This window comes from Moschus berezovskii, chromosome 26 (assembly GCF_049115385.1).
Source record: "Moschus berezovskii isolate FMDL1 chromosome 26, NW_MosBer_1.0, whole genome shotgun sequence".
Taxonomy (NCBI): domain Eukaryota; kingdom Metazoa; phylum Chordata; class Mammalia; order Artiodactyla; family Moschidae; genus Moschus; species Moschus berezovskii.
Window position 1 is genome coordinate 25,620,555 of NC_142485.1, and position 26,160 is coordinate 25,646,714.

At 44.2% G+C, this 26,160-nt stretch overlaps 2 protein-coding genes across 3 annotated transcripts in view; both read left to right on the plus strand.

Moving 5' to 3' along the window:
• Nucleotides 1-8,616, plus strand: part of SLC7A2 (solute carrier family 7 member 2) — an 81,339-nt gene extending 72,723 nt beyond the window's left edge. For both annotated transcript variants that reach the window (XM_055416495.2, XM_088832697.1), the window contains exon 12: nucleotides 3,407-8,616. In XM_055416495.2, the coding sequence (XP_055272470.2) occupies nucleotides 3,407-3,606 (200 nt within the window). In that variant the 3' untranslated portion in view covers nucleotides 3,607-8,616. The remainder of the gene's footprint in view (nucleotides 1-3,406) is intronic.
• Nucleotides 8,617-13,633: 5,017 nt separating this feature from the next.
• The window catches only part of PDGFRL (platelet derived growth factor receptor like), an 82,431-nt gene continuing 69,904 nt past the window's right edge, over nucleotides 13,634-26,160 (plus strand). The window contains exon 1 of the mRNA XM_088832526.1: nucleotides 13,634-13,856. Within this exon, the coding sequence (XP_088688652.1) occupies nucleotides 13,802-13,856 (55 nt within the window). The 5' untranslated portion in view covers nucleotides 13,634-13,801. The remainder of the gene's footprint in view (nucleotides 13,857-26,160) is intronic.

Here is a 26,160-nt window from a genome sequence, read left to right on the forward strand (position 1 = left end):
GGGTGGGTCAAAGGTTATCCATCCACACAGGTTGCACTGGGGCATTCTGTCACTGTGGCCGCTCCCGGTAGGCGGCTCTGTCGCATCAGGGCCAGGATCCTGATGGGAGCCCCCTGCGACTCGGCTGTGCCCTCCGGGATGAACCACGGAGTTATTCCTTCGGGGTCTCGCCACCTCTCCCGGAGCAGTCAGGAAGCCGAGCCCAAACCCCAGGGCACAGGAAGCGGAACTCCCTCCCTTCCTCGGAGCCCAGAAGACTGTACTCTGGCAGAGAGCTTCCCCATGCTCCTGCCTTTCTGCGAACCACTGCCTCTTTCCTCCAGCTGAAGCTCCCTGAAGCTCCGTCGTGCCCTTATCCTTGGTGAAGAGTGGGAACTACGGAACCAGACTCCCTGTATTTCAGCCCTCCCCTGCTGTTTATTAGCCATGTTGCCTGGTTCACGTTCCACCCCTGCTTCTGTGCCTCGGTTTCTTTGTAAATGGTGGCATCGCTACCTTTATTTGAGGACAGAAAGGCTAGATCACCAAACCTCTAAGGACATAAGAGGAAATAGAATCAGTTCTAACCACTGCACATGCCAAAACACGCATTGGTGAGCTGCTTCCCATTAGTTTACATGGGAAAATTATAATGCGTTTCACATCAACCCAAAACTCTCAATCAATTTTTAAAATTATAGCTGCTGCTGCTGCTGCTAAGTCACTTTAGTCGTGTCTGACTCTGTGTGACCCCATAGACGGAAGCCCACCAGGCTCCCCCGTCCCTGGGATTCTCCAGGCAAGAACACTGGAGTGGGTTGCCATTTCCTTCTCCAATGCGTGAAAGTGAAAAGTGAAAGTAAAGTCGCTCAGTCGTGTCCGACCCTTAGCGACCCCACGGACTGCAGCCTACCGGGCTCCTCCATCCATGGGGTTTTCTAGGCAACAGTACTGGAGTGGCTTGCCATTGCCTCCTCCGAAATTATAGCTAAAACACAGCAAAAATGCCTACATAACCTGTGAGAATACGTAAAACCTTTCCCCTCCGATCCTCGGTCAGTGTGGTGGTTAATAAACAGTGGCTTTGCACATTGTTATTCTTCCTCTCCTGGTGACAGTAACGTGTGTAAGGCACACCCATGTTCCCTGCTCACACAGGGTGTGCGTGTGTGTTGTCACTTTGGTCATGTCCAACTCTTTGCAACCCCGTGGCTTATAGCCTGCCAGGCCCCTCTGCCCGTGGGCTTTTCCAGGTGAGAATACTGGAGGGTTGCCATGGCCTCCTCCAGGGAATCCTCCCAACTCAGGGATCAAACCCCAGGTCTCCAGCATCACAGGCAGATTCTTTACCCACTGAGCCACCTGGGAAGCCCATTTACACAGGACATGTTTTCCAAAATATCTGACTGTGTCTCCAATAATCCAGCACTTGTATTTGGGGAATATTTGAGACTTTTCCCCATATATCCTTTTGTTTAAAGTATAGTGTTAACTTTTGAGGAGGTGAATATTTTTTTACATAAACATTTCAAAAATATTTATTGAGAAAAACATGCATGTTCAGTTCAGTTCAGTCGCTTAGTCATGTCCGACTCTTTATGACCCCATGAGCCGCAGCATGCCAGCCCTCCCTGTCCATCACCAACTCCCTCAGTTTACCTAAACTCATGTCCATTGAGTCGGTGATGCCATCCAACCATCTCATCCTCTGTCATCCCCTTCTCCTCCCATCCTCAATCTTTCCCAGTATCAGGGTCTTTTCCAGTGAGTCAGCTCTTCCCATCAGGTGGCCAAAGTACTGGAGTTTTAGCTTCAACATCAGTCCTTCCAGTGAACACCCAGGACTGATCTCCTTTAGGGTGGACTGGTTGGATCTCCTTGCAGTCCAAGGGACGCTCAAGAGTCTTCTCCAACACCACAGTTCAAAAGCACCAACTCTTCGGCACTCAGCTTTCTTTATAGTCCAACTGTCACATCCATACATGACTACTGGAAAAAACATAGCCTTGACTAGACAGACCTTTGTTGACAAAGTAATGTCTCTGCTTTTTAATATGTTGTCTAGGTTGGTCATAACTTTCCTTCCAAGGAGTAAGCATCTTTTAATTTCATGGCTGCAGTCACCATCTGCAGTGATCTTGGAGCCCCCAAAAATAAAGTCAGCCACTGTTTCCACTGTTTCCCCATCTGTTTCCCGTGAAGTGATGGGACTGGATGCCATGATCTTAGTTTTCTGAATGTTGAGTTTTAAGCCAACTTTTCACTCTCCTCTTTCATTTTCATCAAGAGGCTCTTTAGTTCCTCTTCACTTTCTGCCATAAGGGTGCTGTCACCTGTATATCTGAGGTTATTGATATTTCTCCCAGCAATCTTGATTCCAGCTTGTGCTTCCTCCAGCCCAGTGTTTCTCATGAAGTACTCTGCATATAAGTTAAATAAGCAGGGTGACAATATATAGCCTTGACGTACTCCTTTTCCTATTTGGAACCAGTCTGTTGTTTCATGTCCAGTTTAACTGTTGCTTGCTGACCTGCATACAGGTTTCTCAAGAGGCAGGTCAGGTGGTCTGGTATTCCCATCTCTCAAAGAATTTTCCACAGTTTATTGTGATCCACGCAGTCAAAGGCTTTGGCATAGTCACTAAGGCAGAAATAGATGTTTTTCTGGAATTCTCTTGCTTTTTCCATGATCCAGCATATGTTGGCAGTTTGATCTCTGGTTCCTCTGCCTTTTCTAAAACCAGCTTGAACATCTGGAAGTTCACGATTCACGTATTGCTGAAGCCTGGCTTGGAGAATTTTGAGCATGACTTTACTAGCGTGTGAGATGAGTGCAATTGTGTGGTAGTTTGAGCGTTCTTCAGCATTGCCTTTCTTTGAGATTGGAATGAAAACTGACCTTTTCCAGTCCTGTGGCCACTGCTGAGTTTTCCAGATTTGCTGGCATATTGAGTGCAGCACTTTCACAGCGTCATCTTTTAGGATTTGAAATAGCTCAACTGGAATTCTATCACCTCCACTAGCTTTATTCGTAGTGATGCTTCCTAAGGCCCACTTGACTTCACATTCCAGGATTGCAATATTGGATATACAGATTAAAAATAAAGAGCACTTTCTACTGGGAAGACATTTGTCAGTGACCTTGCATGGGATATGCTGTACTTGCATTTTGCCCTTCTAAAATAGCACATAAAGAGAAGGCACAACAGATCCTACTGTGTTCTATATTAAATTTTCCACATACAGGAAGGGGCATATATATGTGTGTGTGTGTGTGTATGTATATATATACCGGTGGCTGATTGATATCAGTGTGTGGCAGAGGCCAACACAACATTGTAGAGCAATTGTCCACCCCCAAAAAAATTTCCGTGTACAAACAGTCATTTTATGTCACACCAAAAGCTAATTTCTTTTTCCTCTGAAAGGTTTCCTGATTTACTTCGCTTATGGCATTAGACACAGCTTGGAGGGTAATCCGAGGGATGAAGATGATGATGATGAAGATATGTATTCAGACAACATTAATGCAGCAACAGAAGAAAAATCTGCCGTGCAAGACGGTGACCATCACCAAAGAAACCTGAGCTTGCCTTTCATTTTCCACGAAAAAACGAGCGAATGCTAGTGCCTGCTGGGACAGAGCTGGTCCACAGTCTTCACGTACATAGTCTGCATGGAGGGAGCCATGACGATGTCGTCACCACACCAGGTTGTCATGGACTCGCTGCAGACATGGCTCACCCTCATTTATACTTGCTCACCTGAACAGCACCTCCTCGGATGGTGACTCACTCATGTAGGGAAACCACTCTGAGGCCATTCCTCCGTGATGAACAACCCCCAGATAGTGGGAATGTGGGCATGTGTGTGCATATATTTGTATATGTTGGGGAATATCATTGTTAAAAGTTGTTGGTGTCTTTCTCTTATCGCATTGCATTTCCACCCTTGTCATTCATCGGTAGCCTATACTGCACACACTAAAATGGAGATGATCACTGAACAGAAAAGTATCTTGAATGTGCCGGGTGTGAGTGGGGAAATAACTGTCGCTTTTCATTATTGGACTTTATGTCAAGTTAGAACATCCTAAAATTGCGTTTACCCATCATTGTGTCTGTCATTGGTCTGGAGTAAGGCGAGGGGATAGGAAATGAGCCTTTTCTGTAACTTATAAATGTCGGCAGTGGGTTTAGCACAGAGTTTTCTTCTGTGAGGTATGACAGTTTGCTGAAAGTTTAGCCAGTCGGAGTGCTTGTGTCTGTAGTACCCCGCAGGACAGGAACGGCCTTCTGTGTCAGCAGGTGGCAGTCACCCCTTTGAACAGCTGTCTTCTTTGAGACAGTGGTCCTTAAATGTGAGGCCTTCACCTCGTGTGAATGAGATCTTCCCCACTCCCCCACCCCGCCCCAGTCCAGTCAGGGGCTGGAGAGGGGTGGTGTGAGCTCCTAGGGACCCTTTGTGCTGGAAGGTGAAGGTGGTCCCCATAGGCAGGAAGCACGTGTAAGTGGCAGAGAGGAGGATGCATTTGAAGATCAGAGTAGTTACGTGCTTGGATAAGACTCCAAGCACCCCTGTTTTAAAAGTCACTTAAAATAAGCCAGTAGAACCTCCCAGATCACATAATTGTTGGAATGATGTATACCTTTTCCATTAGTTAATAAATAATCACAGTTCACAATTTATTTAGGGTTTTTTTCTAAGCCAGTAGTAAATTCTATCTTTACTACATGGAAAAAAAGGGGAGGAGAATGAAGGAATACAAGAAAATTCCTCTGTTCTGATTTTGAAGTTTCTGTTCAGTTATTACAGGGCATTTGGCCCAATTTGAGGGGTTTGGATTTAATTTGCTTCTGATGTTTCTTTTGGAAATATTTAGGGATGTTTTTCTTCCCCCATCCCATAAATTGTTCAGCACTTTTAACTTCATTTATTTTTAAGTGACCACACTAAAACTACTGATACAAGTTCCAGTATTTTAGAAAAAACGCATCAGTGGCTGAGGAATAGAATATTTTAGTTAAATACGTGATTATTTAAAACGTCAAGCCAAAAACATTAACCTAATTGAATTAAAACCATAGAAACACAATAATCTTAATATGAGTAATTTGTTTTTAAATGTGTGATTCTCTAATTACTGTATTTCATTTTATAGGGTTATCTAATAAGTGGACTAACTTATCTTCCATGCGTTTCGCTTCTCATGATTTATTTTTCTTACAAATAATTACATGGTTCACGACATGAGACTAGCATATTTTCAACCCCAGGTGACCAGCTTAATACAAAGGCAAGGAAAATACTTATTTTCTGACAGCTCTTCCAAGAGATCAGCCATTTTATTTTCATCATTAAAAAGCAAGTTTTGATTGTTTAGGAGTTTCCTGTGATGAAAAATCTAGTAAATAGGTAGGAAAGTCTGGGTGCTAGTGTTGTGGCATCTCGGATCTAGAGCTCAGAACTAACATTCCACAGTTTCCAGGGTGCACACAGTAAAATCTGAAGCCCAGTATTGCGTGTTTTACTGGAGAGGAAGAGTTGGCTGTGCAAGAGGCGAAGTATTTCTGTAATCATCACTGTGGGCCTAATCCTGCATCTCTGCTGTTATTGCAGCATTCTGAGAAGCACTTTGATTCGGTAATCAGGCCCTTCACGTGGGAATATGAAGTATTTCACGTGTGAATATTAAACCTTTTACTGTAGCACAATCGAGAAATTTATTTAGAACATGACAGGCAGCTAAAACTATTATGCCCGCTGTGTTCAATTAGGAGCAGAATTGAGTTAAAAATAATTTTTCCACCTTGAAACACTTTATAAACACAAATGTCTATGAAAGATGCTTTGTTCATGACTATCCTTTTTTTTTCTGTGAAAACTCAAATATCTGTTCATATGTATGTGTGAGTGTGTATGTTAATACATACACATGTATGTATATGTGTGTTTGTGTTTCAGATGTTGGTGTTTAAGTCAGCTGGGTTTATGATGGGCTTTGGAAATGATCCTGTTGTCTAGATTTTAAAAACCCAACTGACAGAGAAAAAATGTTTTGTATTGATAGGTATGCTTATGCAAAATGTTTAGGTTTTAAACTATTTTGAAATACATGGCAACTTTTTATGTATAATATTTTCTATAGATAGATTCTTTCAGAAAGATATATTTATAATGTTTCTAATATGAAATCACTGAAGTCTAGTACATTAGGTGCTTTATGATCTGAAATGCAGCGGGGTGGGGGCATTAGGGAATTTCTGTTTACTTTTCTCTGCTGTACCTTTTCTGACATTTCTGTCTTGGTTTGTGCTTTTTTAGGAAAAGTCAGTACTACCAGGTCTTTTACTGTCTGTCTGTTACTACGTTTGAATTCACAACCTTTTGAACAACCTTTTGCTTTCTTAGGATTGCCAAAATGTTCTGTGTGGATTTTACTTGTAATCAGACACACTTATATAAACTTCTTTCTAGAAATTAAAAAAATATGTATGCATTCTCTTAATTGTGATGGAGTAAAAACAGCTTAAATTACTTTTCTTTTTTCGCACTAGGAAATCTGCTCTCTGAACATTTTCAGTGAGAAACTTCTTATAATAGCACTTTTATTTTATACTCTTATTGTGAATAACAATACAAAGGCCATACTGACCCTACATTTAACAAGGTAGCTATGCAAGTCCAAATTTAAAAACTATTTAAACTACTTATATTAGAACTTTTGATATATACTGAAATACAGATTATTGCTTAATTAATGCCATTTTCCTCAGAGACGAATATGTAGAAAAGTAAGACCAAAACATCATTTGGGATATATACATTAATGAAAAACTAATGTTGATATCTATAAAACCTTCTATTGTCAGCCACACTTGATAGAAAATATGTTTCAGAATTATCTGTTTCCTTTAAAAGACACGATCCGATGTTCTTTTAATTTTTCTGAATAAAGGATTTTTTAAACTTTAAAATTTCAAATAATAAATTATTTTCTGAGTCCTGAGTATGTTACAGTCTTTTGAATTAGAAATTATATTTACCAAATTATTTTCTAAATGTATTTAACTGTTTAGCAGGAAGAATAAGGAAGAGTAATCGCCCTCCAATGCTGATAATGCTGGAGGGACTAGATTAGTCTGAGCTCTTTTTCCTCTTAGATCAGCATATTCTGAGATTATAAATCACATGATGCAATTGTGCCAAGATTCCAACTCTTCCTTCCCTGTGATGTTGCCCGAGATGTTCTCTGCCCGGGTATCTGCTGATATGCTTCAAGCAACAGTAGAATTCAAACCAAAAATATGAATACACTATCCCACCTAATTTTAAAGGATTGGGTTTAGAGTGTGCATCATGGAATATTAATATACACGTGCTTCGTGTGAATGTCTTGTGGGTGTATTATTAGCTTGGTTTTTTTGGCTTGTTTTTGATTTTTGACTAGTGCCAAAATAGTGCCTTCTCTGTACCTTTTCTACCTAACATTTTCTAGCTTGTTGTTCTAAAATATCAAGGGAAGAAGTACCAAAGTTCTCATAGGAACTAATGCCAGCACAATTCATTGATTTTCAGACACACAGACATGTGAAAATAACGTTGTTTGACTTCATTGTTTAGCTGAGTTTCTTTTTTATCTCCTTGTATAATTATATTTAAACATTTTTTAATGGCTTTCTGGTTTCTGAATTTTGAGAGGCCTGATCTACTGTTGTTGTGATTGTTGGTTTAGTGGTTGATTTTTGTAACATTCGTTATTGTTTTTATGTACACAGTTTAGTCTTGTTCATTTCAAATGCATTTTGTTATGGCTCAATCCAGCCAGCAACCCTGGGAGCAGCACTATTTTAGCTTTTATGCACCTTAGCTGAAGCCACTGCCACTGTCTCTGGCTTTCAAGAGCCTTCAGTGACCACTGACAGCAGCTCCATGGGGATCATAACCAGGACCGTGGGTCAAAGTGTGCAAAGGCTGCAAAGCATGAGTGTCCATAGCTACCTTTGTTGGGGAGTCTTGGGATGACAGGGTAGGATATGAAGTGAAAAACTAAGATAGTTTGGGGTCCTTCGTTTCAGCTCCAAATACCCCATGAGTACAAGGTAACTGATAAGGACCAGGGACCCTCTCCGACTCAGGGAAGGGTGGCTGCTCCCTGGAACTGCACCATAGGTCCTGGCCCCTGCAGTTTCTGCACCAGCAGCAACATCCTTGCGGGGGAAAGCACACGGGCCACGGCTCCGTTGGCAAAGAACCTTGTACTGCCAACATGGCAGGTTTCTCTGACCCGTGCCTGGTTAACAGGCTCTTCATCTTTGGTATCCATTTGTTTCATTGCTTGCTTTTGTTATCATTGTACTTAATAGAAACCATTGATAGGGTGTAAAACTCTACCAAAATTCTATGTCTGTAAAAACCAACAGATACTTTGGTCTTACTCAAATACAGAGACTTTTTTTGTGTGTAGGATTGTAGATAATTTTAAATTTACATGTTTTTGATGATAATCAGTATTCCTTTTGCTTATGATGTTGCATTTTTTTTTAGAATTTGTAATAAATAAAAACTGCTGCTTTACCACTGTAATATGTGCTTTCTAACCATGTATTTTTAAAATAAATTTTAATAATATGACTTATCATAGTGTTGCATGCATATGTATCATACCTACCAAAAGCTGACATTTCACACTTACCAAATTTAAACTGCTTTTTTATTTAGGCCACTTTAGAGCTCAGAAATATAGTACAATGTCAATGGAAACAGTTATGTTAAGAATACTCACCTGGCAGCCTCCTGCTGTACAGCTTCCGAGTCCTGTCAGAGATGTCCTTCACTGTATTCAGTCTTTGTGACACATTCCCGATACCGGTTGCTTCTGAAGCATGCCACCCCAGGACCACACGTCTGAGGGCCTACCAACTCAACTGCCATTTATTTAATGGACCAGTCTCTTTGACATTGCTTTTGTCTATAAGAAGCTCCTTGTTATACTCCTGACCAAATCGTAGCTTTCAGTAACTGGTGATCAGTTATCTATAACTAACAGAAATTTTGTACTGTATAGTGAATAAATATTTATCAACTTCAGCCCTCTTTACCCTTTGATGGGGAGGGAGGAGTCAGTTTTCTGAAATGGTTCCGAGTAAGTTAAAATTGCAAACCTCCTAAATTATCTTTAATTTTGAAATGCCATTGTGTATAGACTTAATTCCTGTGGTTTTTTTTTTTTTCATAAATGGAAGGGAACACCCACCATGTTGAATTAAACTTGAGTATGAATTTAGCCTGCATTGAAAACCAAGCTAAAACAGCATTGTGTTTTCCAAATGGAAGTCTTAGATCTAATTTATCTGTTATTTATTGTTGGCTCTTGATTAGCATTGGTAAGTAGGTTTTGAGGCCCCCACTCTGTGCTGGCACTGTGGAATTGTGTGAAGGGAGGGTCAGCAAGGCTGGCGTCTTCGTCCAGACCCTCAGCTTGTAGATGGCCGTCTTCTCCCTGAGTCTTCACATAATCTTCCCTCTGTGTGTGTGTCTATGTCCGAGATTCCGCTTCTTGTAAATAAGAATACCAGTGATATTGGTTTAGGCTTGGGATTACAGAATTCCAAAGTTATTGTCCTAATACCACCATTAAACAATTATATAATGGGAACATAAAAACAGACTTGAGCAAATGGAATGATATATAACATTATGACACATTCTGGGATAGGATGATTTAATATTGTAAATATGAGCATTCTTCTCCCAAATAAAAACTCTATTCAGTCATAATCACAACACAAAGTTTTTATGGAAGTTGACAAGGTGATTTCAAGCTTCATCTGGAAGAGAAAATATACAATCGTAGTTAACATGAAATCAATGATGGGGGCATCCCTTGCCCAATCAAATAACAAAAGATACAATAAATCGATCAGGAAGCTTCCACAAGCCTCTTATCCATCAGAGGGCAGACAGAATGAAAACCACAGTTACAGAAAACTAACCAAACTGATCACATGGACCACAGCCTAGTCTAACTCAATGAAACTATGAGCCATTCCATGTAGGGCCACCCAAGATGGGTCATGGTGGAGTGTTCTGATAAAATGTGGTCCACTGGAGAACGGAATGGCAAACCAGTATTCTTGCCTTGAGAACCCCATGAACAGTATGAAAAGCCAAAAAGACAGGACACTGAGAAATGAACTCCCCAGGTCGGTAGGTGCCCAATATGCTACTGGAGATCAGTGGAGAGAGAACTCCAGAAAGAACAAAGAGATGGAATCAAAGCAAAAACAATGCCCAGTTGTGGATGTGACTGTTGATGGAAGTAAAGTCCAATGCTGTAAAGAACAATATTGCATTGGAACCTGGAATGTTAGTCCTGTGAATCAAGGTAAATTGGACCTGGTCAAAAAGGAGATGGCAAGAGTGAACACTGACATTTTAAAATGGCCTGGAATGGGTGAATTTAACTCAGATGACCATTATATCTACTACTGTGGACAAGAATCCCTTAGAAGAAATGGAGTAGCCCTCATAGTCAACAAGAGTTCAAAATGCAGTACTTTGGTGCAATCTCAAAAATGACAGAATGATCTCTCTTCATTTCCAAGGCAAACCATTCAGTATCACAGTAATCCAGGTCTATGCCCTAACCGCTAATGCCAAAGAAATTCAAGTTGAATGGTTCTATGAGGACCTATAAGACCTTCTAGAACTAACACCAAAAAAAAAAGATGTCCTTTTCATCATAGGGGATTGGAATACAAAAGTAGGAAGTCAAGAGGTATGTGGAATAACAGGCAAGTTTGGCCTTGGAGTACAGAATGAAGCAGGCCAAAGGCTAACAGTTTTGCCAAGAGAATGCACTGGTCACAGCAAACACCCTCTTCCAACAACACAAGAGACGACTCTACATGTGGACATCACCAGATGGTCAATTCAGAAATCAGATTGATTATATTCTTTGCTCTATACAGTCAGCAAAAACAAGACCAGAAGCTGACTGTGGCTCAGATCGTGAACTCCTTATTGCCAAATTTAGACTTAAACTGAAGAAAGTAGGGAAAACCACTAGACCGTTCAGGTATGACCTAAATCAAATCCCTTTTGATTATACAGTGGAAGTGACAAATAGATGCAAGGGATTAGATCTTGTTAGAGTGCCTGAAGAACTATGGACAGAGGTTTGTGACACTGTATAGGAGGCAGTGATCAAGACCATTCCAGAAAAAGAAATGCAAAAAGGTAAAATGGTTTTCTGAGGAGGCCTTACAAATAGCTGAGAAAGAAGAGAAGTGAAAGGCAGAGAAGAAGAGGAAAGATATACCCATCTGAATGCAGAGTTCCAAAGACTAGCAAGGAGAGATTAGAAATCCTTCCTCAGTGATCAATGCAAAGAAATAGAGGAAAACGATAGAATGGGAAAGACTAGAGATCTCTTCAAGAAAATTAGAGATACCAAGGGAACATTTCATGCAAGGATGGGCTGGATAAAGGACAGAAATGGTATGGACCTAAGAGAAGCAGAAGATATGTTGCCAGGAATTTTGGAAAACTCAGCAGTGGCCACAGGACTGGAAATGGTCAGTTTTCATTCCAATCCCAAGGAAAGGCAATGCCAAAGAATGTTCAAACTACCGCACAGTTGCACTCATTTCCTATGCTAGCAAAGTAATGCTGAAAATTCTCCAAGCTAGTCTTCAACAGTATGTGAACCGAACCGAGAACTTCCAGATGTTCAAACTGGATTTAGAAAAGGCAGAGGAACCAGAGATCAAATTGTCAACATCCATTGGATCATAGAAAAAGCAAGAGAATTCCAGAAAAAGCATCTACTTCTGCTTCATCGATAACACCAAAGTCTTTGACTGTGTGGATCAAACAGACCAACAGACCATGTTTTCCCTTTTTTCATGGAATGGGTTGCAATTCTGTCTATCTGTTGCCTCCCCGTCACCTTAGCTGTCTGCTATCAAGCCTATCAGGGAAATCACAAAGTTCTCGCCTCCAATTTTCCAAGCTTGAGAGGGGAGACTTTGGGGGCAGGCCAGCCCTGTTGGAAAGCTTTCACAGGTAGTGATTTCAACAGTGCTTTGTAATTAACTGGTAGAGAGAAGGTTCAAGTTTGACTTTGTGCTGCCTTGTCTATAAAATGGGGCTGATACTAACCACACAGTGTCCCTGGTTGGGTTGTTGTTGATATGAGCAACAAGAAATGCGTGGTGAGGGTTTTCTGCTCTGTGTGGAGTGTGGTGTGCTCCTAATAAATATGATTTTCCAGAAACTGATGGTAGAGTACAAAATTCAATAAGACATATTTCCTGCCCTTGAACTCAGGAGAAAGCAGGTGAAAGAGGTGAAGCCGGATTCACTGCTCAATCATGCATTTTGTCTTGGCTGCTATGATATCACAAAGGATTCACACTGGGGAAGTGCTTGGCTCAGCCAGAAGGAGGTAGAGTCTGAGCTGAGCCTTGTAGGAGAGTGGCAAGAGGGCCAGCAGGTGGTGAAACAAGGAAGGGGGCTTTGGGGGGGCCAAAGGGGCAGCAGAAGCCTTGGTGTCCCCCTCCCACCCTGCTGGCTGGCCCGAGGGTGCTGGGAGCGCACTGTTTGTGTGGAAAGCAGGCCAGGGAGCAGTGGGTGCCAAGAGCGAGCTGGAGAGGCCTGACCGAGCATGAGAGGTATGGAGAGCCTTCGGAGGGGTTTAGTTGGGTTAGTGTGTGTGTATGTGTTTTAGAATTGTGTTTGGAGATCAGTCTAATAGCTGGAGAAAGTATGGACTGAGAGGCAAGACAGAGAGGCAGGGAGACCAGCTAGGAGGCTCTGGCCACTTGCTGGTGACAGATGGTAATGCTGTGAGCCGGGGCAGAGACGGAGCGGTGATGGCCCGGAGGGGCAGCCTTGATGCAGTCAGCAGGGCGATGAAGCAGGGTCTGGCAGGGCCTGGAGTGAGGGAGGGAGGTGTAGCTGGAACCCCAGGCTCCAGCCCAGAGTGATGACCCAGTGGTCAACTTCTCGGAGTCCGGAGGAAGGCCCTGGTGCTGTTATTTGGATCTCTTTTCTGTCACAGTTCCTCCTGAACACCTAGTTGAGTGTTCTGTAGGGCAGTGGGGCTTCTGCTGCGTAAGAGAGGAAGGAGAAGTTTCTCCAAACCCTCCAGCAGAACCCTGGGGAAGCAGCTGGCCTGCCGTGGGACCCTCTGAAGGCAGAGCAGCCACCCCCCTGGTATTCCCCGGGGGCTGCCAGGTCTCAGCTGCAAGGCAGGCTCGAGGCCAGCAGGTCCAGGGCTGGGTGCGGAGTTGGGACTTCCAGGGGCGATGGTCTTGTTGGTGAGCTCACGTGAGAGACCTGCTGGGAATGAAGAGATATAAGCAGGGGGGCATTTTTTTACAGAGCATCACGACTGTACCGAGCTGGTGGGAAAGCGCTGGTGACATCTGGACAATTCTGGTTAGATGAGACCCCGCAGGATTACGCCCAGGCTTCTCGAAGTTGGTAAACTTGGTAAAAGGCGCAGGAACCTCGAACTCGCCGAGTGACTTGTAATTGACATTTCGCTCTCAGCCTCGGGGAAAAGCGCAGCGCTTCACGGCTCCACCAGGGGGCAGGAGAGGTCACTTTGCACAGATAGAGAATTTAAAAAAAGCCCCAAATTTTTTCCTAAAATCTGTGTTCTTCCTCCTGAAACCGAATCCTCCAGCTGCGGCGTCCCCGGCGCCCGCCCCTCGCCCGCCGCCTCTCCTGGAGCCCCTGCCCTCGCCCTGCGCTGTCCGCGCGCCTCCAACCCGCGGTCCCCAGCGCCTCCGGCCCGACCCCTTGCCCTGAAGATGAAGATTTGGTTGCTGCTGGGTCTTCTGCTGATGCATGAAGCCCTGGAGGATGGTGAGTGGCTCTGGGTGGGCGGCATCCCGGCTTGTGCCCTGACTTTACCCCGGGTCCCCCAGCCTCCGTCCTCCAGGCTCAGGAGTCACTCCCTGCCCCATGCACCTGCCCCCCTCCTAGGAGGGTCCCCTTACCTCCCTCTCTCCATTCCCCTCGGAGCCCCTGGAACAGTGGCAGCTGGCCCGACCCCTTACAATCCCCGCCAGAACGGCTCCAACGCTGCGGAAAAGCCCCGGGCAGCGGCAAACTGAACATCCCCGGGCAGCGCCTGGTCCAGCCCCCAGTGTCAACGTGTCGGTCTGGGAGGTGGCGCAGGGCGGCTGATCGTTTCCAGCGCGCGCGCGCGCAGCGTTGGCCCCGGGATTTTCTGCTGGTGAGGCGGGGTGCCACCCAAGCTGAGCCTTTTGCAAAAATCGAAGGGTCCTCCTCCCCCATCTGCAGTCCTAGATGTGTTTCCTATACCAACCGGAGCTTGAATCCTGCAAGACGTGCCTAAGTTGTACAACAGATATTTCTGAGTATCAAACCTTTTTCCAAACGTCTCAAAACCCCACAACTGTTATGCTTTTGATCTGATCGGAGGGGAGGAGATGAAGCAGATGGGTTTTGGGACAACATGGGGGTCCTTGTGCCGCTGCCCGTTTTTGAATGTGTGCCTGTTCTGAGCACACCCTGTTGTGTAGACCCACAACTCCAGGGCCAGACTTTGTGTATGTGCATTGTTGGGAAAGATTGAAGGCGGGAGGAGAGGGGAGGACAGAGGATGAGATGGTTGGATGGCATCACCCACTCGATGGACGTGAGTTTGAGCAAGCTCCAGGAGTTGGTGATGGACTGGGAAGCCTGGCGTGCTGCAGTCCTTGGGGTTGCAGAGTCAGACACAACTGAGGGATTGAACGGACTGAACTGATTGTTCCGTTTCTCCATCTGTTATCTATGGTTCTGTTGGCATTTGATTGTTTTGGGAGCTCTGTTGTTTTTTGATTGGAGTTACTTATACAGTATATTTTGCATCTGGTATATCCTGGTATCCTGAAATTTCCCTTGGAATTCTGCTCTGCAGCCACTATTTTTGCTAGTTTGGGTTGAAAAGCAGCTTTTACGGTTATGCAATCTTCGGCTGGAGCCAGCTCACCCTTGCTCACATTTTATCCACTACTCAGTCCAGACCAATTCCTTTCTTTCCCCGTGACAGTAGAAACATTTGCCAGAAAATACCACACTTGGGTTTGCAAAGTCTAAAATGGTTGTGGACTTGAAGTTGAATGTGAAGCTCCTTAAGCCTAGAGCCTGGCTGGATAAAGAGTAGGCAGAGCTTCTTGGCAGGGTGGGAGAACAAGTCCTCTTTGCCTACAGATCAGTTGGCTTGAGTAAAATGTAATATTAAATTGCTTCTGCCAGGTCCTTGTCTGTGATCACTGAAGCGATGGGAATGCAGTATTTGGTATCACTTTTTGAACAGGGCAAGAGATGGTCAGACAAAATAATTTCAAATGGCCCATTCACTGGGTAACAAGTTCACCCAAAAGACCTGCTGCAGAGGCTCAGGAGGCTGGGTCAGCCACTGGTTCCTGAATCTGTCCTGGCCAGTGTGCGACCAGACCATGATTACAAATAGCTGCTTGAATCTGTTAGCATCCATTTAAGTCAAATGTAAGTCATACAAACAATATAGATTTATGAGACAATCAGAACAAAATGGAACACAGACTGAATATTTTATAAGAAATAATTGATAGATTTTAGGTGTGATGATAGCACGATGGCTTTGTTTTTAAAAATATAGTATAAACTACTTGTGAATAAAACGTTGAACACATTATTTTTAGGGAGTCCAGGGAAAGATTTATTTTTAGATTTGTAATACGAAGGCATATATGTATACAAAGAGGAAATGTAAAATAGTTTATAATCTTATGATTTCACTTCTGCTTGGTGTCTTTGTTTTCCATCTTTTTGGTCATGAGAACTGAATGAATTTCACCTGTTTCTAGACTGGAGCGTTTAGTTATCCCTGTTTGGAAGTACTAGTATTTGTCACACCATAGAAATGTCATTAGTTCTGGCTCAAGGAAAAAACTGACCAAATTCCTGAAAATATGGACTGTGAAAAATATTAATGTGCCATTTCATTTCTTGAAAATAAAATACAAGTCAGTAAATATTTCAACGTAGTGATTTCTATGTTAATGAGTAATTTTTGTTAATCGTAAAAATCTGGAAAGCATAGAGATACACAGAAGAGAAAAATGTATCATTTCTTTTTTTTTTTTTTTTGGCTTTTTCTCCCTATTTTAATGCATATTTACATTGTTGTTGTTTAGTCACTAAGTCGTGTCTGACTTTTGTGATCCCATGGACTGTAGTGCACCAGGCTCCTCTGTCCGTGGGATTTCCCAGGCAAGAATACTGGAGCGGGTTGCCATTTCTTCCTCCAGGGGATCTTCCCAACCCAGGGATCGAACCCAGGTCTCCTGCATTGGTCCTTTAATTTTGAACACATAATTAGAAAAGTTAGTCTGCTTCTGTAAAGTATGTAAGTTTCTCTAAACCTTTATGTTTTCTCAAGTTTGAGTTATTGTGAGGCTGGCTGGGACCAGGGAAAGGTCACTGAGAGTAGCCTCGGTGGGCAGTCCTTCCGGTGCTAGCCTCTGATTGACGGGTCGGGATATGCATTACTGGGTCAACCCAAAGTACAAGCTGCAGGCACAGGCCCTTGACTCAGCTTCTCCCACTGCCTTTAGGTCTGGCTGATCACTTCTGAGAGAGGCTTCCAATAGTAAAAGGATTCCCTGTAAGCGTTTAGTGGGTGTCCATCTGCTCTAACCCAGCTAGGTTGGCCTGGCCTAATTCTAAAATGCTTTAGGGACTTCTCTGGTAGTCCAATGCTTGCGACTCCCCTTCCACTGCAGGGGGTGAGGGTTCTATCCATGATCAGGGAGCCAAGATCCCACATGCCTCGGGGCCAAAAGAATAGCCAAAGCATAAAACAGCAGCAATATTGTAACTAATTCAACAGACTTTAAAAAATAATAATAAACTTTTAAAGCACTTTAAATTTCTGGAAGTAATATTATTTCTTCTCATGAAGACTAGGAGCTGGAAGGGTGTGTCACTTTTGTAACATTGAAAGTGAGGCTTGAAACAGATAACCGCCCAAGATTTTACTGAGAGCCATACGTGCTCACCGCACCCGATTTTCAGTATTTTTATGGAATATGTTCCATGGTGTTTATTGATATGGTGCTGCTATTTTTTCATTAAAGACTACAAAATCACAGGCACTTAGCAACTTTTGATATCTGCATATTTTATCCAATGTTGGGAGCAAATAATGAAGTATAAATGTTATAAAAAATATGCAGTTTTATCAATCTCGTGCCAGACCCTCGATTGATTCTAATTAGATCTTCAGTCTAATGTGGGTTTATTTTTGGTCCTGTGAAGTTTCTCTTTCTGGGAAAACTAAAGAGATTCTTTATAATGTGAGGGTAGTACAGCCAGATCTCTAAGAAAGTTAGGGGGCCAACACTGACAATGATTATCTAACCAGGACTCACTTTTGTGACTGAGTTTATTCCTTGGGATAAGAGTAAAATCTAGTTCAAAAAGCCTTACAATGAAAAAAGAATCATAAAGACTCTCATTGTTTATGAGTGCAAATAATGACTGTTTTGAAGCATTAGGATCTTAGCCTACATCCAAAATCATCTCTGATCCTTAGAGATAAAAAAGAGATAAGTTTAATTTTCTTTATCATGACTCTAAGTGAATGGACATTCCTCATACTTTGTACACCCTTCTTTATAAAAAAAATTTTTTTTTTATTTTGTATTACGGTATAGTCAATTAACATTGTGATAGCTTCAGGTGGGCAGCAAAGGGACTCAGCCACACATATCCATGTATCCATTCTCCCCCAAACTCCCCTCCCAGCCAGGTTGCCACATAACACTGAGCAGCGTTCCCTGTGCTGTACAGTAGGACCTGGTTGGTTATCCATTTTAAATATAGCAGTGTGTTATACACCTTTCTATTAAAATCATTCTTTTGGGTGTTTATGAATCTGTTTCTCTGATGTCATAAACTCATTGAGGTCAGGGAAAAAAAGAGAGAAGTTTGGGGGCAACAGAGAGACCGTGCAGTGTGCCGGCCAGAGCAGTAGGAGGAGCTCGGGGATTGATGGCTGTCCCTGGGCAAGGCTGGGAAGCCTTTACCTAGTGGGGCTTGTTGTCTAATGGAGAGGACGGGTAATCAGGAAAAGGTAACATTTCAGGAACTGATGGTGGACGTGAAGAATCAGCGATCAGGGTGTTTTAGTTTCCTAGACTTACTGTACCAGAGCACAAACTAACATCCTCCAAGTTCATCCTCACCCAATTCTAGGGGCTGGAAGTCTGAAATCAGGGTGCCAGCAGGGCCATGCCACCCCGAGACCCTGGGTCAAAGCCTTCCTTGCCTCTGCTGAGCTTTGGCTGTGGCCGGTGATCCTTAGTGTTCCTTGGCTTGCAGCCACGTCACCCTAATCTCTGCTTCTGTTGTCACGTGGCCATCCTGTGTCTCTGTATGTCTTTGTCTGGCATTTTCCTCTGTGTGTGGGTCTCTTCTTCTAAGGACACTGACATTTTGGGTTAGACTTTTGGTCCTACTGACCTCATCTTAATTGATGATGTCTGCAAAGACCCTACTGCCTAATAAGGTCACATTCACTGGTACCAGGGCTTCGAACTTCAGTTTTATCTTTCTAGGGACACAGTTCACCCTGTAAGATGAGGGAAGAGGATGCGGAGCGATGAGGAGGGCAGTGTGGGCAGGAGGGTCAGAGGCCGGCTGAGAGGGCGGAAGCAGGGGCTGCACATCTGAAAGAGCCCTGAAGCCAAGGGAGTGGGTGTCCCAGTGGCTAGTGTGGCTGAAGGACTCGAGGTGTAAACCGCCTTGTAGGGCTTTATTCTAAATTAGGTGAAAGTCACTGGAGGGTCTCCAGTGGAGGATTTATGGTCTGATTTATATTTTCAGAGGTTAGCATGCTTAGATAGAAGTCAGGAACTTGCATAGGGAGCTGTTTTAATAGTCTAGGTGAAAGTGACTTGAAACAGGGTGGTTGCTGTGGATGCAGGGAGGAGAGCCTGGGTTCAGGGTCTCTCCTGAGGGCAAAGCCCAGAGGATTCACTGCTGGACTGGAGGAGGCTTTGGACAGAAGGAAGAGAATCGTGTGTGACTCAGAGTTTTACGTCCTGAGCCACTAGGTGAATAGAGTTGCCATTTACTGATAAAGGCACACTGGGGGAGGAGCCGATTTGAAACGGCATCTGGAGTTCAGTGCGGACACGTCCAGCTTGAGCCACCTGCTAGCTTTCCGAGTGGCAGTGCGGAGTGAGCGATGGAATATTCAGATCTGGGTTTAGAGGGAAAGTGAGGACAGGAACAAGGGAGCTCTCAGCATAGGAATGCTTTCAGTGCCAAGGGGACCGGGTGAGGCTCTTAGAGATGCAGTGTCATTAGAGATGGGGAACAGTTGTGAGGGTTCAGCCCTTTAGACTCAGATCCGGCTGAAAAGGAAGATGAGTGAGTCTGCCAGACAGAGAAGCAAGACAGCGCCATGTCCCGGGAGCCCATCTAATAAAATGTTCAAGAGAGTGTGCTCATTTTGCATTACATATAAATATAGGATCATTATGTTGTATATTGCAAACTAATGGGGCCTCCCTGGTGGCTCAGTTGGTTAAGAATCCACCTGCAGTGCAGGAGACCTGGGTTTGATCCCGTGGTCAGGAAGATCCCCTGGAGAAGTGAATGGCAACCCACTCCAATATTCTTGCCTGGGAAATCCCTTGGACAGAGGAGTCTGGAGGGCTACAGTCCAGGGTGTCACAAGAGTCAGACACGACTTAGTGACTAAACCACCACCTCAAACTAATATCTCAATTGAGCTGTCAATTACATCTCACTTTTTAAAAGTGTGATAAACTGTGTTCTAATGGATGCTCTGAAGAAAACATGTTTTGATCTAAGGTTTTTTTAATCCTGAAATAGAAGTATCTAATTCTTAGAAGTTGCTCTTTTAAGAAAGTGGTACTTTAAGCAATGATCCGGAGGGTATTTTGGAGTGGGATTCCAGACAGGGTAAGGAAAAGAGGCTCTCACGGGTCTACATTTTCATCTCCCTACTGTCATTGCATTCTCAACTGCTCAGATTTGTTCTTGGAAAAGTATATGTGTGCCTATGGGGTGTTTCATGGGGAACGGCAGAATGAGAGTCGGGTACTCAGTTGATACAGCCGGTTGGGGGAGCCCCTCAGCTACCCAGCAGATTTATCGTGTGGAGGTTTGGGTACTGCTCTTGGGTCAGGTTTTCCTGCCCTTGGGGAGAGAGAAGAGAACAGTGGCAGGTCTTTGACGTGAATGGCTGTGTCTACACGAGTCCATGTCAGGGATTCTTCTAATGAATTTATTTTCTCCTCTCAGACAGTCTGATCGAATTAGAGGTTAATAGTCAGGTCACCTTTACTGAATAAGCTTTGATGGCAATCAGTCCTCAGCAAATGCTGAAGAGCTACGGTCCTTTGTCCTGTGTACCTCTGACTGTGCAACACTTTTTCATTTTGGAGACTGTTGACCAGCGTCTCCTCACTCGGGGATTGAAATGTATGCCTTGGAAAAGCATCTCCAGCCCTTCCAGAAGGGTTGTGCCCTCATCCCAAGCATCGGGTTCTGTTTGACTTGGAACTCCTTGTCAAAGCCCAGGACCTAACAAACAAAGAAACCCACTTAGTGGTGCTGTGCATGCGATTCATGCAAATAAAGCAAAAAGCTAATCTCAAGTGAACTGAAAGCAACAGCATGAACCAGAGAAGACTCGAGACCTGGTTTTTCACTGACTTCTTAGTAACCTGCGGTTAAGCACTTGGCATTGGTGATCTCAATTTTTTCACCTGTAAGTTATGGAAAATAGTGAGCTTCTCTGCCTCCATCACAAGCTTATCATGGAGTTCACCCTTAGACATTACAAGACAACTACAGAACAACAGGCAGCCCGTACTGGCACTTCCTTACTGTGAGGGCTGGAGATGCTTTTCCAAGGCATACATTTCAATCCCTGAGGGAGCAGACTCTGGTCAACACAGTCTCCAACACTAGTCGCTCAGCATTTTAAACATTTAAAATTAAATTTAAACATTTAGTGCCCCCAAACAATCCTCGAGATAGTCGTTATTACCATATAATTCTCAATTTACAGGTGAGGAAACCAGCAGGGTTACTTCCTAATGTGACACAAGTTGGAAAGTGAATAATGACTTTATGACCTGAAGTCTATAATGATATTTAATGGTTTTTTAAAAATTTTATCATTCATTACTCTATAGAATATACTGTGATCTCAAAAAGACAATGGTAATGAACTTTCACTTTTATGTATCTGTTACCGAACAGGGTTCTTGGTCTTCTCCAAGCAACAGAAATTGAGTGGAGGTCAGACAGAAAATTTAGGCAAGGCTCTACTGGGGCTCCTGCTGAAGCAGGGAAAGCAAGAACAATGTCTCTTGCTTACTGGTTCCCTGAGAAGGAGTGGGGGTGGTGGTGGTGAGGGGAGGTGTTAAGCTTGCTTTTTATACGGGCTGAGGGTAGGGGTGTGTCCAGGAGTTGGCCTGGAGAGGTGACTTAGGTGTTTTGCCCACCCCTTAGGTGGTGTTTCTGCAGGGGGCATGCACAGTACTCTGCTTTTGCTCTTCAAAAGTGGCATTTGGGTCTTATTGGTCTCTTTGTATCTTTTGTCCAGAATTTGTCCCAACTGGGCATGCATGCAGTTATTTTAAGCCCCATACAGTTTCTTTGTATTTTGTTGCTCAAGGAGTGAAGAGGTGTGTCCAGATGCAAGCATGGCATCACTGCACAGAGGGTCCCAGGTTCCAGTCTGTCTCACCCACCTCCCCCCGATTCCAGGAGACTTTACACCCTTAGTCTTAAGGAGTAAAGGGCTGAAGGTCTTGTTTGAAACTGCTTCCTGCTGGATGGGGCCGCAGACCCTAGCCTACCCCTAAGGTGTAGAAGTTCCTTATTGACAGTTCAGTGACCTCTAGGGACCACCCTCCACTGGAATGGGCTGAATTCCTTGAGCCATCACGAGCCGAACTTCAAACCGTTAGAGCCTGGAAGAAACAAGTTTAACCAGAAGGTTGAAAAACAAGGGCTGACCTTGTTCCTAAGGGGAACAACAACAGTAGCCATTGAAAGGCCTAGAAAGGGAAGGAACCACGTTAACTTTGGGCTGCCTTAACCATTGACCAGACAAGGAAGGCAGTAATTGCCTGCCAAAATTATGGAGCCAATCTGCCTGGGCATCTATTTCCTTAATATTAACTTTTACCTGTCCTGTTGCACTGATCCAAGTGCAGCAGGAAGCAATAGTTATCACATTAACTCTGCCTTCTTCTGCCAGAAGTTACTTGAGGCCCAGATGATTGTCAGGAACCACATCCGCGGAGGAAACAAGAGGTCCCAAGTCCCATAAGGCTTCTCATAGGGGCCCACCCACGGTCTCATTTACTCCTCTGTTGATGGTGCCTGTCTTCTGAGTAGGTGTCTCAGATCTCCCACTGGTTCACAGATGTATTGCTCTTCTGTTGAGACCTGCAGGGTTTCTGGAGGTAAAACCTTTAGTCTGGACAAGTGTACCCAACTCAATATCCCTTGCAGTTTGACAGCAGTGGAGTGGCTACAATGACTTTATAGGGACCTTTCCATTCTGACAATAGTTGATCTTCAGGGGACCCGTCTTCCCAGGTTTTGAGAACAACTTAGCCCCGAGGTTAATTTCTGAGGACTGCTCTTTCCTCTCTAGTTTTAGTGGGAGCTGGCAGTGTCTGTGGACATAGTCCTGGATCGCCTTCTGAACTTGTCCTCGATTAATAGTCTGTCTCAGGGACTGGTTCAGGCCCTCACCCAGTAGAATGTCTGCAGTAAGAAAGGGCTTCCCAGAGATGATTTCAAATGGGCTAGAATCTCAGCCCATTCCTGGATGCTACACAGACCATGAGGAGTGCAAGAGGAAGCAAGTTGGTCCAGGGTTCATGAGTTTCTTGGCAGAGCTTTGCTAAGGATTTCTTGAAAGTAGGGTTCCTTCTCCCTACCTTCCTTGAAGACTGGGGGTGCCAAGAGGTGTGTAGCTTGTAGTCTGTCCCCAGGGCTGTTGTAAGCCCCTCTGTGATTTGGGCTATAAAAGAAGGTCTGTTATCACTCTGGAGGGACTCTGGGAGTCCAAATTGAGGAATTATTTCTTTTAGAAGAAATCTACAGACTTCCATAGTCTATTCAGATCTGATGGGGAAGGCATCAGCCCATCCTGTGAAATTATCAGCAAACACCCTGAAGATACTTATATCCTGATCATGGGTCATTTGGGTAAAATCTAACTGCCACCTTCTCCCTGGAAATGTCCCTTGGTGTTGGATTGGCCTGAGTGACAAAGCAGGGATTGGATGGGTGTGTGGGTTCTTGGCAGCACATAAATCACAGGCAAGTATTACTTGTTATAGTGTTCTTTTAAGCTCTTTCCCTGAAAAAGTCTTTTCCATCAAGGCCTGTAGTACATCCCTCCCATGGGGGTGGCATCAGGTAAGCTCTTGGTGAGTTTCCATTGTTGGGCCTCAGGGATTAGAACCTTATCCTCCTTTTTATACAGCCTGCACTTCCCTTCTCATAGCCCCATTTCTCAACATGTTCCTATTCCTGTGGGGGATACTGGGGACGTCTAGGGAGTTCAGGGGGCTAATCATTAGAGCCAAAACTTCTTCAAGTTCCTGTAGGCGAGTGGTCTGTTTTACAATTGAACAGCTCTGCCTTACTGTTGCCCCACAAAGATCCTCCCTCTGATGGTCCCCACAGTGGGTTACTGTTCCCTGGGTAGGAAGCTCTGGGTGTGTTTGTGTGTCTGTGCTTGTGTGTGTGTGTATGTGTGTATTAGTCAAAGTCATGTCCAACTCTTTGCGACCCCATGGACTGCAGCCTGCCAGGCTCCTCTGTCCTTGGGATTCTCCAGGCAAGAATACTGGAGTGGTAGCCATTCCCTTCTCCAAGAAACCTTCCAAACTCAGGGATCAAACCAAAGTCTCTCACATTGCAGGTAGATTCTTTACCATCCAAGACACCAGGGAAGCCTTTTATGGGGAAATTTTTAGCAATTAACATTTCTCTTTCTTTCCAATGGCAGCATGAGCATGTAACATGTGGAACCCATATTTGGAGTCAGTAAACATATTTAATTTTTTATCCTTCCCTAATTGCAAAGCTCTCATTAATGCAATTAGTTCAGCCTTCTGAGCTGATGTGTGGGGTGGCAGGGCCTTGGCTCCTATTCTATTCATCTAGACTAACTGTGGCATACATAGCCTTTTGGGTTCCTATTTCTACAAAACTGCTGCCATCAGTAAGCCATCTGACCTCAGGGCTGTGAGGAGTTTCATCTAGAAGATCAGACCTACTGGAGTAAGTTTGTCCTATGGTCTCTATACACTGATGTGCTAAGTCTCTACTCTCCACGGCAGTTTCTGGGTTTAGGGTCTCACATACCTTTAAGGTGGGCTTCCCTGATAGCTCAGTTGGTAAAGAATCTGCCTGCAATGCAGGAGACCCCGGTTTGATTCCTGGGTTGGGAAGATCCCCTGGAGAAGGGATAGGCTACCCACTCCAGTATTCTCGGGCTTCCCTTGTGGCTCAGCTGGTAAAGAATCCACCTGCAATGTGGGAGACCTGGGTTCAATCCCTGGGTTGGAAAGATCCCCTGGAGAAGGGAAAGGCTACCCACTCCAGTATTCTGGCCTGGAGAGTTCCAGGGACTGTATAGTCTATGGGGTCGCAAAGAGACACGACTGAGCAACTTTCACTTTCATGTCTTTAAGGTAATATTGGAGGTGTCTGTTGGAGGGGCTTGTGTCTGTTAACCCTCCTCCAGTTAACCGGTGTGTCCAGCATAGATTGTGCCTGATGAGGGGTTAGCACACCTAAGTATGGTCCCAGGCTGCTATTCCTGACTGCTCATGAACATAATAAAGGGCTTGTCCAAATTGAGAAGCCACTGAGTTTGCTCTTCTGAACTCAGCCTTCAGAGTCTCAAAGGCCTACTGATGGTCCTTATTCCATGGAAGTGCTCCCTTTCTCCTCCCTCTAGAGCCTCAGAGAGGGGTTTTGCTATAAGGTCACAATGTGGAATCCAGATACTATAGAGCCCAGAAAGCCAGAGTTGCCTCCTTGTGGTTGGAGATGGTAATGCACTAATTGGCCAGTGCTCTGCCTCTGGGGTGAAAACAAATCCTAAATAGTGAGAGATATCTTTCCCCTTTGCTGAAAGATCTGAGCCTTGGTTGGAGAGACTTTATATCCTATTTTTGCCAGAATATTTAGGACCTTAACAATACTGTGATCTGAATCTTGTTTGGTCTCAATGCTTATCAATAAATCATCAACCTATCGGAGCAGAGTTCCCTTCTCAAAGCTCAGTTCCCTCACTTCCCTTGCTAAAGCACTTTCAGGAAAATGGGGGCTGTCCTGAAAACCTGCAGAAGCACCATCCAGATAGGCTGGGTAGCCTGCAGAATGTCAAGGTCTCTCCATTCAAAGACACAATGATATTGAGAGTCTGGATAAAGAGAATATAAAAAAAAAAAAATGCAGCTTTGAGGTCCAGACTTGAAATACTGGGTGCTCCCTGGCCCTTGGGGAGGACGGTGTGCAGTTTGGCGCCAGTGGGTGAATAGGGATGACGGCTTCACTCACTGCTCATGGGTCTTGCACAAATTGATGCTCCCCATTAGGCTTGTGAATGGGGAGAATCAAGGCGTTGCAGGGGATTAGTAGGGGCTGATGAGGCCGTGTTTTAGGAATCTGCTGAGCAGCAGTTGGATTCCCCTCAGGGCCTCTCGGGCTTTAAAGGGATATTGTCGCTTCCAGAGGTTTTTTCCCAAGGCCTTAACCTTATATTATTAGGGGGGTCACATTTTGCCCTTCCTGGTACTGAGGTATCCCAGACTGCAGGATCCATCTGTTCTCTCACGTCTTGCCATCAATATTTTGATGCCCAGACGGTGGGTCTTCTATGGCTACTGATAGATGCATTCTCTACTTGGATTCTTGACCTCCTTTGGACTTCACCCTGTCCTAAAAAACATACTAGCTGCTAACATATTCAGCGGATCTCTCCCAAGGAGGGGGACTGGGCATTCTGGAATATATAAGAAGGAGTACGAATACTCCTGGAGTTTTAGGAGTTTAGGTTGAACACTATACCATAACAGGACTAGCCCTCCTTTCT